Below are 13,058 nucleotides of genomic sequence, written 5' to 3' on the forward strand. Positions count from 1 at the left end.
TACGGTTACACGTGTTAAAATAAACAAAATGATCACCACCTATGAACATGCATATATCAAAAATGGAACATTGTGTTTTGTGTAAAAGTATCCTGTGGCATGTAATAAAAATGGATGAACACTAATGGCCCTTTCAGGTTTAAAGACGACCTATCATTTGATTACATGTTGTGTGTTGTATATTAAAGAAGTGTGTTTTTGATACATATTTATATATAAAGGTGTAAAAGCGGATCTCTGTGTAATAAAAACTGGTGAACACTAAACACTGAAATACACATTATCACATGTTGCTTTGTAACGTAATCTATAGGATGCCTTTATATAGAGCTCAGAATCCCTGCACCACCCCCTACTTATCACAAAAGGGTCCCCATGCCTCATAGGTTGCATGGGTTTCTAGACATGCCTGGAGGAGAAGCAGCTGTTCATACCATTAGGCACATGCCCAGACATGCCCGCCAGGGTAGCAGCTGTTCAGACACTTAGAAACATGCCCGGACATGCCCGCTGGCAGCTGCTCAGACCGGTAGGAACAGCCCACCAACTTTTCACCCGCACTCACCGCCATGATGGGGGCTGCAGTTATATCATGTGTCTTAGGGCAATAAAATAAACTGGATTCCCCCAAAAATGTTTTGACATAAAAAATAAATTAAATTAACATTCATATAAAAAAGAAATAAAAAATGAATCACTTTTTTGATATAAAAATACATTTTTGATTAAAATGAAATTAAAAAAAGGGGCAATAATGACCTTGCGGTCAAACCCCTAGGGACCACTTGCCACTTTGATGAAAGGTATCCCTATATACTACTCTAGTAAGATCAGATAAAATCTTTGTGAATTGGCTCCAATGTATGCTGTTGTAACATGAAACAAAACAGATCTTAACATGTTTTAGAGATGCTCAAAATAAGGACCATATATTTTTTGCTTAGCATATGCCTGATTGGATGAAAGGCACATATATACATGTGCACATTTATTTTAATCTAAACATGTCTCATTTAACAAAAATCACAGTTGTTTATTTGCACAAAGTAAGATGTTAAGTGAAGATGCAAAAGGACGGCCAGATATCTAGCACCGTAATATTAGCATTCTCTCTGGTTTTATAGCGTACAACTTTTTGAAAAGGGATTGGTGATCTATTTCAGTGAAAAAAACATCAATATATTTATTCATGTAACTGTCTTTCTGGTTGGTTATTTAAAAATCAAATACATGCTTGATTATTCAAAATATCGACCCAGTAATGAAGGCTGCAAACATGTCGTAAGGATTTCTATTAATGTTTTAAAATGTAAAAGAATCAAGTATTGATTTTATTTCCACAAAACTCACTAAAAAGTACCAACCTTGGCTTCTGTCCATACTTAACACAAACCACTTTAAGCATTAATCAGGCCCTTTGCACCTTTGCCTTTGCATGCTTTCCTTAGGGAGAAACCTGCAGTATCGCAGAGGCAACCTCTTTCTACTTCCAATCGCATAGAGCACAATTATAACTTGAGGGTAGATTGCATGGGGAGTATTCCACCCTCAATTCACCAACACCACCAAAACACCACCAACATTTTTTAAGGATTATATTTCAATCTCTAGTTTTAGCCAATGTTTTCCCTAGTGAATAAAAAATGTTGTGTTTGCAATATTGCCCGTAGCAGCTCCTTCCCACTTATAATTGCACGTAGTATGGCTATTAGCAGATAGGTATCATTATTGACCTCCTCCCAGCCAATTCGAATGCTTGATATGCAGTCAATAAATACTGGCGTTAACATTCTAAACAGCAGAGTGCTGTTGGGATGCAAGTGCAACGTCCTATTCGGGCAAATAGATTTCAACTGTAAAAAATAAATTAGCAGGCGACCTAGTGCTAGCAGTTCTCGTTGGGTGCAGCAGAATGCCGATGTAACCATTTGTAGTTTGCTTTGACACATATAAAAAACACCATATAGCCATACAGAAAGAGCAACAATATATTCATGTGGCGGTTGCAGAGGTTAAACATAGGGCGATGTATCTTGTATTTAGCGGTAGTATACAGTGTTTTGTTTTAAGGGATGACATAGGCAGGCGTATGAGATGGAGTCAAAAGTGTTGCAGTAATGGGGAGATCCAGGGTCTGAGGTAGCAAGAGTACCAGCATGTTTGATTTTAGGGCATGTTACAGGATGTGTTTTTGAAAGTATGAGGAACAGGCTCAATGTGGAGTTTATGCTGCACCCAGATAACAGTTAATTGAGTTAAGCTTCAGAGTTCAGAGGAGCTGGGAAAGAAATGTTGGGCTCAGGGAGGAAGGGTAGGGATGCGCCCTTTAAAGGTTAAAGTCATGTGATTCCAAGAGGCTTGTTGGAGATTTAGAGCACTACTACCCTCACCTGAAGAGTGGTCCTCCATTTTGAACTGTATTCGCTGCACTCTAGGGACTAATAAATACACGAAAATGAGACCTAGGAGTGGTGCCCTGATCACGTCATGCATGGGCACATGGGTTCCCAGAGTGATAAAGAGGGAGACATGCTAGGGCTGTACCATAATTTGGGACAGGTGGAGCAGAGGTGATGCCAATAAATGTATCTACAAGGTTAGGGATCTGTTTGTGCATTCCACTTTGTCTGGTATAATGAGAAGGGGCATTGTAGTATCGTTCATTCATTCCTGCTTTATTTCGGTATTTTTTACCATAAAAGCGAATACACAAAAACATGAAAAACACAACATTAAACATAATATAAAAGCAAGAAAAACCTCAGAAATCTACAGCTCAAACAATCATAGTGTAAATGTCATCCAAATATACCTATGAATCAGTTTATACCGGTACAACCATGGAGGAAAGGGGAATTACCACCCCATTCCAAGGTTGGCGGGGAGGTAATTCCCCCTTTCTCAATGGCCCTTCCCCATTCCCATTTTTGCCCCATAGGGCATAATGGGAATGGGGAAGGAGCTAATTATGGTACCGCAAATTGCGGTACCGTAATTAGCACCAAGGTCCCTTTGCGGGTCCCAACTTTAACGGCTGGTCTACACCAGCCGTTAAGGTCGGGTCCCGCAAAGGGACCTCGTAGTAAGGCGGTAAGGGTTAACGGTCACCAGTACCCTTACCGGTGACCGTTAACCCTTACCGCCTTCCGTGTAATGAGGCCCTATTTGTATTGGTAATATTCCTGTAATTGTTTGGGAAGCAAAATTATCATCACATAAGCACTACATATTAGATTGGGTCACCCTGCTTGGCGCAGAGAACAACCCAATATAAAAGTCCACTAAAGTGCTAATGTGCCTAAGAAACATTTCATATTCTAAAACCCAGTAAGGGATTCCATGTGGTACTCAAATTCATATAATTACAAGTGGAGGTGCCTTCAGTGACACCATAGTGAAATTGTTCATCGGGGCATTATACAGCCCTTGTGGCCCATTCTGTTGCCTGGGAACTATTTTGCAGTTTTAACTCTTCACCGCCAAGCGCTGAGCAAATACCCCCCTGTTGAACAGGTGGCAAGTTGGTCTTTAGTTGCCAAACAGAGTTTTATAGCCCCATTGGTGGTATTAACCGAGCGCAAGACAAAGAGAGGTTTTAATGATCCTTTTCTTAGGTCAACATAATTGGGCACAGCAGTAAAGAATTGACAATTTCTTCACTTTTGTCAAAACAAAAAGGGCAGAACAGGCATTATATTATCAAAGCAGAGTTGGACTCGCTATTGCACATCTCATAATGGTCAAGCATGTTTTACCTGTTAAAGAAACATATTATGGTAACAATGTACCTGGTCTGTATTATGATAACAATGTACCTGGTTGTTATACAACTCCTAAGTTTCATAGTGACACTTTAGTAGGTCAGGTGTTTAGAGGAGTGTGTTTAGATAATGTGTGACCAATAGGGTAATGAGCTACAGGGAATAATTAGAATTGTGTATAGGTGTTAGCCAATAAAGTGTGCAGGATCATGTTGTAATCTATTTTATGCATAGTTGTGTTAATTTGCGGTTTTCTGCTATAAAAGATGTAACTTCTTTGGGTGGGGTTGCTCTGTGTCAGTTTGGTTCTACAGGACTGTCTGGTACTTTTGCATGTTATAAAACATTGTTCTTCTTGCAAGTCATGCATTGATTATTTGACCTATTTGGGATTGTTTTTATTAGACGTGTGTTAGGTCATTCTCTCTACAGCGCATTTCCCTGCATTCATGAAACGCCAAGACAATTGCCCAGCAAGATTTCTTTTAACAGAGGATGTTTTTTTTCTGCACCTTGAAACATCCAATTTTTTGTGAAAATGCAAAAAATAAGGAAACAAACGTTTACCTCTGTACACAGAAACCGTTTACTTTTACATTACACCTAATGCGTGCTCATGTTAAAACTCATCTTATTCAACCAATCTTACAATAAAAAAGTTACCTTCCAAAAACACCCTTTTTATTTTATTTTAATACTAACATGTAAAACTACGATTAATTGACTGTCACGCTTTGCCTACTTACTTTACTGACTAATAAACTAGATGCTTCTATTCACCACAATTCTAAAGCCAATATTCATATTATCAGTATGGCACATGAAACCTTATCGACTGTGGGAGGTCTGTTTATTGCCCCTGACTTCACCTTAGGCCATAACTTGGTGTCTCAATATTAATAGTACCCAATGTATTGGCCTGCGAAGGATGAAGGGCTGAGTCAGTCCTGCCTTTGATCCATATCTGAGATATACAGGCTTGCCCCATCTCAGTGGTGGGAACTTAACCCATGAGATATTCACTTGGACAGAATCAGCCTTAGAAATAAGCTATATTAGCAGGGATGTCATTTGGGAGTCGCCAGAGGTCGCGAGAGCAACCGCTGATATCTCCTGAGCGACCTCTGAAATATTTTTACGACCTCTATATTTCCAGTGGTCCTGGACTGGAGGTTGCACTTTTAAAAATAGTTTGTTGTTTCAACAAACCATTTTAAAAAGCGTGCAAGCTCCAGATTGCCTGCTGCCATGCCTGGGCTGCAGCAGGAGTGGGAGCGGCGACGACATCACAGTGTCTGTGATCGTAAACGTATCCTTCTTAATCTTCAGCTGCTGAGCTCATCCGGAGATCGGGCGGGGCTCAGGGGCAGAGCTCTGAGAGCAGACAGCAGCAGCTCGGTGCGTGCATGGCACAGAGACTGTTAAATCACAGCAAGATAGGGGTTTCGTTTTGCAAAAAGATTCAGCAACCTATGGCGCTTACGTTGTGTTGTTGACCCTCCTTGACCAATGAATCGTTTACCTAACAATCACCTCTCCATTTGGGTGCTGCTTGGCATTCTGCTCAACAGTCTGGCTCTGTGGAGAGCATCTCGCAGGAGAGAAGAACTATTTGCTTGACAGATATGTCGTTAGTGGTGTCTATCGATCTGCATGGCAAAGAACCATTTTAGTTGGTGCTATGTGCTTGGTTGGTATTTGCTTCAGAGTACGAGAATCTGAAATGGTGGTGTAGGCTAACGTGTAGAGTGGTATGCACCTAGGAAGGGCAGGTCCTTCTCAATGTTGATTTTGGGCTTATTTTTTGTGAAGGGCTCTGTTGTCGACCTGTAATCTTGTATGCTTGAAAGGGGGCCCATGCACAGAACTGTTTGGCAAATAACTAGTTATTTCCTCTCGGAGTAAAACTGCCTGCCCCTAGCAAGCTCCTCTTGTAATGTGCAAAGTGGTGCCATCCCTGGAACCCAGATTACAGAAATTGTTAGCGCACTTTTTACACAAGTCTGTGGAATTACTGAAACCTGGGTGTGCCCTGTTTACCATTGCCGACAAGCACTATTAATACAGCTGCATGCTCTCGTTTTCTGCCATTATGTGGTGCGTTGGCTGAGGTCTACTCCTGCTTATCGAATTCTCTGCTTTTCACAAAAGATTATGGGCAAGTTTTAGAAACAGTTATCCTTGTTTTCAAATCCATACCTACTTGTTCCAGAGTTGGGCGAATATTTTTTACAAGTTCCTGTGTGTAGTGTAATTTGCTTGTGCACTTATTATAAAAAGGCAACATTTTCACAGAAATGTTCTTGCACGTTTCGAAGCGTTCCATCCCCTTTTTATTTGCAGGACTTTGCACGCAGCTGCTACAGAATAGCCATGCTGTTTATTACAGCAATGTCACCACATGTTCTTTTACAGAATTATGGGGGGTACATTCCCAGAAAAACCCAGACGATGGGCCTCATTACACGGTAGGCGGTAAGGGTTTACCGGTACCGGTATTTTATCAGTACCGGTAAATCCTTACCGCCTTACTACAAGGTCCCTTTGCGGGTTGGGGAATTTAACGCCTGCTTTTTGCAGGTGTTAAAAACCAACCCGCAAAGGGACCCAGGGAGCTAATTACGGTACTGCAATTTGCAGTACCGTAATTAGCGCCTTTCCCATTCCCATTATGCCCTATGGGGCAAAAATGGGAATGGGCAAGGGCAATGGTGGAAGGGGGAATTACCGCCCCGCCAACCTTGGAATGGGGCGGTAATTCCCCTTTCCACCAAGGCGGTGCCGGTATTTTACCGGCATGAACCATGGCGCTGATGGCGCCATGGTTCTCCGCCTACCGTGTAATGAGGCCCTTTGTATTACGTCTAATTGTGCTTACTCAGGGTTTTAAACATTTCCATTTAACACCCTTTGCTAAAATCTCGAAGAGTGCCAATGTGCAATTTTTATTGTAAATGCTGACCATTTGCGAGAATATCTTTAGGCAATGCACACGCACTGTACAACCTGTGCATGGGTCTGTGCAGACCTGCCCAGCCATGGCATCGGCATCACCCAGGAGTACAGATCTGATCATTACAAACAAAGGCCAATCGTGGTATCACCAAGGAATGCAGACCTCGAAATTGGATTGGCATGCTGAGAGGACAGGTCTGTGCCAGCTAGACACAGGCCGATCGTGGATTCGCTCAGAAGCCTTTCCCGACTCTTTATGGCCTGGCATGCGGGGTGGCTCTGGGTGTGTGCGCAAGATGGACACAGGGTGATCGTGGCATCACCCAGGGGAACAGTCAGAGCTGGCATGCTGTTCAGGGTGTTTGTTTGCATGTAGGAGTTGATGCGTGCCCAGAGTACGGGATGCTGTATGAGTGTGCTGCTTTCCCAGTTATGAGCCCTCCCAATGGTATGTATTCTGCAACATCTGAAGCCTGAAAAGTAAGCTTGACGTGGCCAACTTTGCTCCAGACCTGCAGATGAACTGGCCTGCTGTTAAATCTCAGTTACCAGTGTAATGGGGTCCACTACAGAGTGTAATTTGCTTTCTGACTTTGAGAACATTCAGACATGTAATTGCTCATGTTACTATAGCTCGTAAGATAGCTCGGTGGGTTGAGCACTTGCTGCTGAAATGTGGGTGTGATCTTCAGGTTACAGGTTCAAATCCCAGCAAGGCCAGCTCAGCCATACATCCTTCTAAGGTTGACGAATGAGTACCAACACAGGTTTGATGATGTAGTATATATATTTGCTCTATATAAAGCGCTTAAACGTAAGTGCTATATAATAACACATCATTATCATTTGGCGTTGGACATCTGCTTGCATTCATAGTATTTTGGTAATATGGGCCTATACACACTGATATTAATGCTACATATGGCAATCCATTCGTGTATGAAATGTGTATCACATTACAGTGATATTGTAACCATCTATTTAGTAGTGTACCTAGGAACAATGCTATGTGGTGCTCTTTCCTGTTTTTTCAAGGGGTGAAAGGTTGTGTTGCATCACTTCATGTGATGTTACATCACTTCCTGTGATGTCACTTCAGGGTGGGGTTAAATGGCATCAATTCCTGTGATGTCACTCTTGGGGGCTTGGCACTGTGATGTCACTTCTGCTACCTCTGGCATTTTGGTGAAATTACGCCCCTGTATATTAGTACAGATAACACTGGCACGGTGCAGTGGCCCCACCACACCATGACCTGGGTGGGGGGGCAACAAGCTTCAGAACTAATTCCTTTCTTTCAGAAGTTAAATGATTCCTCTGTGAAATCGGAGTGCATACCCTCCGACTTCAGACAGAAGCAATTTCATATCTTTGTAATGTCGGAATTCAAGCACTCTGACTTCAGACATAAATCAGTTCATTTCTTTGTGTAGTCGCAGTGATTGCATTGAACGTGTTTTCTTATGGCTTTAATACTGTGCTTAATCTTACTGGCCATGTGCAGAGTTGGCTAGCACACTTCGATGGCAGGACTCAAGAGCCAGGCAAGCCCCCTTGTTTCTACACTGGGTGAAAGATTAAAGTTTCATTAAGACACTTACTTGCATCTTTCACCTAGTGCAGAGCTCGGGGCACCCCTGCAGCAGCAGGATCATCATGTGCACTGTGCATGCGTGGTGGTCCAGGCCGGTACGGAGTGAGGTGTAGCCGTGGCTTTTGGTGCCGAGCTTACCCCCGCATTGTGTGCTTCACCACCGGCAGACAGACTGTTTTAGACAAGCAATATACTCCTTTCTCGCAAACATTGTTAATTAACTGAAATTGTGCTCTTTGTTTTAGTTACTATTGTCCTTACAGTTTATAGCAGCGTGGGTGGCGGTACAAAAGGTGCATTGGAATTCGGGGTTCAGGAACAAAGTATCAGGCGGCTACGTTTAGCCTCACAATGGGGGGAGCTCATTATTCTCTGTAACTTCTGAATGCTCCTTTGAAATGTCACATGTTCAAACCACTTCATGCTCATTAAAGCCAATTGAAAACAACAGAGCATGTGAAAGAGTAACAATGTTCTGATCTTACACAGAAGCAGCCTACCTGCCACAGGTTCTTTGACAGAAAGCAGTTTATTGTCGACCGCCATGCTGATGTCGTAGAAAATCTCCTCCTCGTCCCTGTCGGCGTCGAACTGTGGAAAAGTAAAAGGAGTCTTGAATAATTTGCATACTGCAGAGTCTGAGCGATAATAATCCAAGATGAATATTCATGATAATAACGGCTCCTATTACAATATGAAAACACGAGGGGAATCCAGTAATTGAAGGTGAAGAAGATTCGGTAATTTCAAACTAAAAACATGACCAGATGTTCATAAACTGTAATTTTCAATCGCTCTCTGCGAGATCATTTTCTGGCAAATGGTGCCCTTCTTTATTATAAACGCAGCTGCAAAGGAACTCGGCAAAATATGTGAGTCAGCGTGCTTCATGTTGTCAACCAGCTATTTTGCATAACAAAAGTACATGACATGCACAATTAGATTACGGTTTCTTTATTGACTGTCTGAATTGCTGATTCATGAAACGATGGAAAAGGAAAAAAGACATGGGGAAGGAAGGCTGGCGTAGACTTCATTTTCATAGTGGACTGTAGGCTGGAGGCATAGTTTATTGGCTGAGCTGCTAGTTTTGAAACCTGGGGACATGGGCTTGTACCCCAGCTCTGACACTTGATTAGAGGCTCAGGTTGTGGTCAAATCTCTGCGGTGTGTCCTTTAATTGTGTAGCACCAAGTGCACAGTGTTCTTTGTCGTTCTGTTTCGATACCTGTTCCTCAGTGTTTCATGTCACATAGATACCTCTCCCCTAAAAATCAGAAATACAAACCACTCAGAGAGGCATAAACATGCATTGTGAATATTTTCTCTTTTCCACAACCATATTTTGTATAGGGTTCAACTCCACCCTTAACACGAATTGCCTAAACTAATTTGTTTGGCTTTGCATATTGCCTTTGACATGTTTCTTAATCGGCACAGCTTCACCACCCAACCACAACTTCAAGGTATCCCTTCAAAATAAAGGGTTTTCCAGAATAGATGAGCCAGTACGGTAAGTCTTTGCTGATGATTCCATCTGATTACAGCATACATCTTACCTGTACCAAGAGTAACTCTATTTTAAGTTCATTATTTCCTTCCTCACATTCTCACATGACATTGTGGTAGGGGCGTAGGAACCAGAATAGTTTAGGGGCAATTATGTTTCACCTATCTGAATGAGGGTACTTGAAAATGACCTAGCACCTCATTTTCCTAATTAGAGGATCCAGGCAAAAGGCTGCACAGGGTTGTCTTTAATCAGCTTCTGTCCCACAGACAATGGTAAACCACAAGATTTGAAATCAGCTCCTGAAGCCATCAACATTTAAATGTATCTGCTTGCCAATTAGCAGACATCCAAATCAGTGAGAAGGACACAGGAGGGGGTCTTTGGAGTTTGCAAGTTGACCTGCCCACAATTTCTTGTTATCTTTCTGTGTGCAGACTGAGCAAGTAATAATCTCTCTGTTGTCAACCATAGTCTGCTCCTTTTCTGCATGAGTGAGGGTGGGGCTAACAGCCCTAAAGTTAAAGTGTTCGACAGAATTGCATGCAATACCCTCTGGGACCACCACATACAATTAGGACTACAGGTATAAGCAAAACCAACCTTTGGTATTAGTCTCTACTACAAAGTTTTTGGTAGTGAGCTGAGCTACCAGGCTTGTCTCAAGAGGGAATTGTGAGCAGTAAAAGAGGTTAAACAGAGGTTTTACAATCACAGTGGTTCAAGTAGTCACTTACACTAAATAGATTTCTTGGTAAAACACTTATTCATTTATTATACAGTCATTTAGAAAACGTTCACTAGAAAGAGGCAACTTAATATCATACACAAACACACTTCAGTACCAAACCAATAGTTTGAGTAAATAAGGCTCCCCTGAAATAGGAGCAAAATGGCATTTTAATCACTTTAAATCAGAGTACTAAGGCACAAGTTAATAAAATAGATCACAAATAATTTCTTAGGCAGTGCAAATAGTTTTAGTTCACTAGAGGTCTTGATTCAGTTCAATAGGCCTAGGCCAAAGTCAATGAGCTAGTGTCTTGGATAGGAAAGAGCAGTTCTTGTAGTAAACGGTTAAGTCTTTTTCAAAGTTCTCAGAAGTAGTTTGTACAAAAAAGAATCATATGTTGGGTCACAAGCTGATTAGGCCTGTAAGTTGGGAAAGTTTCACAAACTTTCACCGCGAGAGGTAAGTTCTCTCAACCGGGTTGGCACAGTACATTAATATGAAGAAAAGATGCAACTGAAGACGTTGGCTCCTGGCAGTTCCTGCAGATCCCACTGTTCCTGAGCCTCAATCATGGGGATAAGAGGAAGGACGTTGGGGGACTCCTGCACTGTACAGGGACTGGTCAAATAAGCTGGCAAATGGAAGATCTTCAGTTTGAGTAGCTGTAGTCAAGCACACAAGTTGGTGTCCTTCCCATGGTTTAATCTAACCAGCTCTGAGAATGGTATCCAGGTGGCTTACAAGCTGATTGGTCCCATCAACTGAAAGGAAGAAGTTGTCCTTGAAGGGGCTTCTCTGTCGGGATGAACTTGGCAATTCCGACCTGCAGCAGGGATTCAACGGGCAAACCAACGGTCCAGGAGTTCCGGCAGCCACCCTCTTGCAGCTCATCTTCAGTTCTTTCGTTTCAGTGGTCGACTTCGCCTTCCAAGCCAAGAGACTCACCTTTTAAACAGTTTTCTCCCTTTCATTCCAGCCTAGCTGTGTTGACTCACCCAGCAGGGTGGCTGTCCTTGCCGGATAGTAAGCCAGACAATCACGCCAGAGTGCATTTGGGTCTCCTAGGAAACTAAGCACAGGGAGTTTCGGGCACCTGCCTCATTTCCTGCGCATCCCAGAAACTCAGGCGCCAGAGGCGGTCTTTAGTCCTGAAGCCCGCCAAAGGCGTAAGAACAAAGGGACCAAACCTGTTTTGGCGCGCAGAGACAAACTCTAGAAGGATCTTTCCAAAAAGAAAAAGCGAAAAAAGAAGACCGGGTTCCTGTTTAAACAAAGGGGCTTAAGGTGCTATCTTGAAAAACATGGCTCCCGCAATTTTTTGCTACCGGTGTTCGTGGTCGCGAAAAATCATGGTAGTTTGTTGTAAAATCACTGTCACCAGCCATTTCGATAGGAAAGGGTAGCATTTGACGTCTATATAAGTTTCTAGACACAGGGGATACTAGGTAACACCTTCCGCACTCTATAGGAAGATAGTGTGCGCTGGGTCTAGGAATTTAAAAAGACAAGTAAAGTCAATTTAACCTTACATTCTCTGGGGAACAGTAGTTCATCCCAGAGAAGGTATTTAAACCTTTTGGAAGGTCTAAAAAGACATCCCTTTGTCATTGCACTGAGGATGCAATGATGATGCCTATGGAGTTGTCTAAAACTCCATAATCAAAGAACACAAGAGTAAAACACACATCAAAATACATGAAAGAGTTGGAAAAAAAGGCTCACACTCTTTCCAGGTAAAAAATTAATGTCCTCAAAATCCAACAAAGTTTCTGGGGGTCTCTAAGGTGAAGGGAATTAGCACATTTATGAGAATTCTCCCTAACAGTAATAATAGCACATAATGGTAACTGTGCTGTCATGAATGACAGAAACAAATAGCAGCTCATTACATAGCGCGCACAATGCGAATAAACAAATGTTCGGAGAGTCAGTTGTTTTGTAATACTAGTATACTTTTTCACCAATAAATAAAGTAATAGACGTTGGCCCTTCAATGCACACACAAACCACATTTTGGCCTGGGGTTAGATGGGTTGTGTCAGTAACACATTCCACAGTTTGTATTTGTCCCCGCTCCCTGGAATGTTGTGTCTCTTATGCCTCCGCTTTGTGGTTATCATTGGCTACAGTTCAGTGGACAAGTATTTTGAGGAATGCACGTGTTTAAGGAGTAAACTTTTGTGATCTATGATATAAATTTGTGTATCGTAATGATTGTATGTGCAGAAAAACAAGTACCATGACAGATCTGTGAAATGTAACGAATAAAACGAGAATTGTGGAATACATGTGCGTGTGCACTCCAAATGTGTCCCTATAGAGAAACACAAAGAGGACATTCATTCAACAATTGGTCAGTAAATGCATCTGCAAAAGACTGGTGCAAAGGCCTGTGACCAATAAGGAAGCACAGATTCGCAACCAAGGTTTCATCCTGCCAAACGCAACAGAGGCTCCAGGTTTAGCTTGACTGCACTCCCAATACTTATGCCATACTTCTCAGCA

At 42.2% G+C, this 13,058-nt stretch overlaps 1 protein-coding gene across 1 annotated transcript in view; it reads right to left on the reverse strand.

Annotated features, from left to right (window-relative positions):
- The window catches only part of AK5 (adenylate kinase 5), a 3,278,219-nt gene that overhangs the window by 1,320,927 nt on the left and 1,944,234 nt on the right, over positions 1–13,058 (reverse strand). The window contains exon 7 of the mRNA XM_069641673.1: positions 8,811–8,901. Within this exon, the coding sequence (XP_069497774.1) occupies positions 8,811–8,901 (91 nt within the window). The remainder of the gene's footprint in view (positions 1–8,810; positions 8,902–13,058) is intronic.

Source organism: Ambystoma mexicanum, chromosome 1q, assembly GCF_040938575.1.
Source record: "Ambystoma mexicanum isolate Mex_15411 chromosome 1q, UKY_AmexF1_1, whole genome shotgun sequence".
NCBI classification, from domain to species: domain Eukaryota; kingdom Metazoa; phylum Chordata; class Amphibia; order Caudata; family Ambystomatidae; genus Ambystoma; species Ambystoma mexicanum.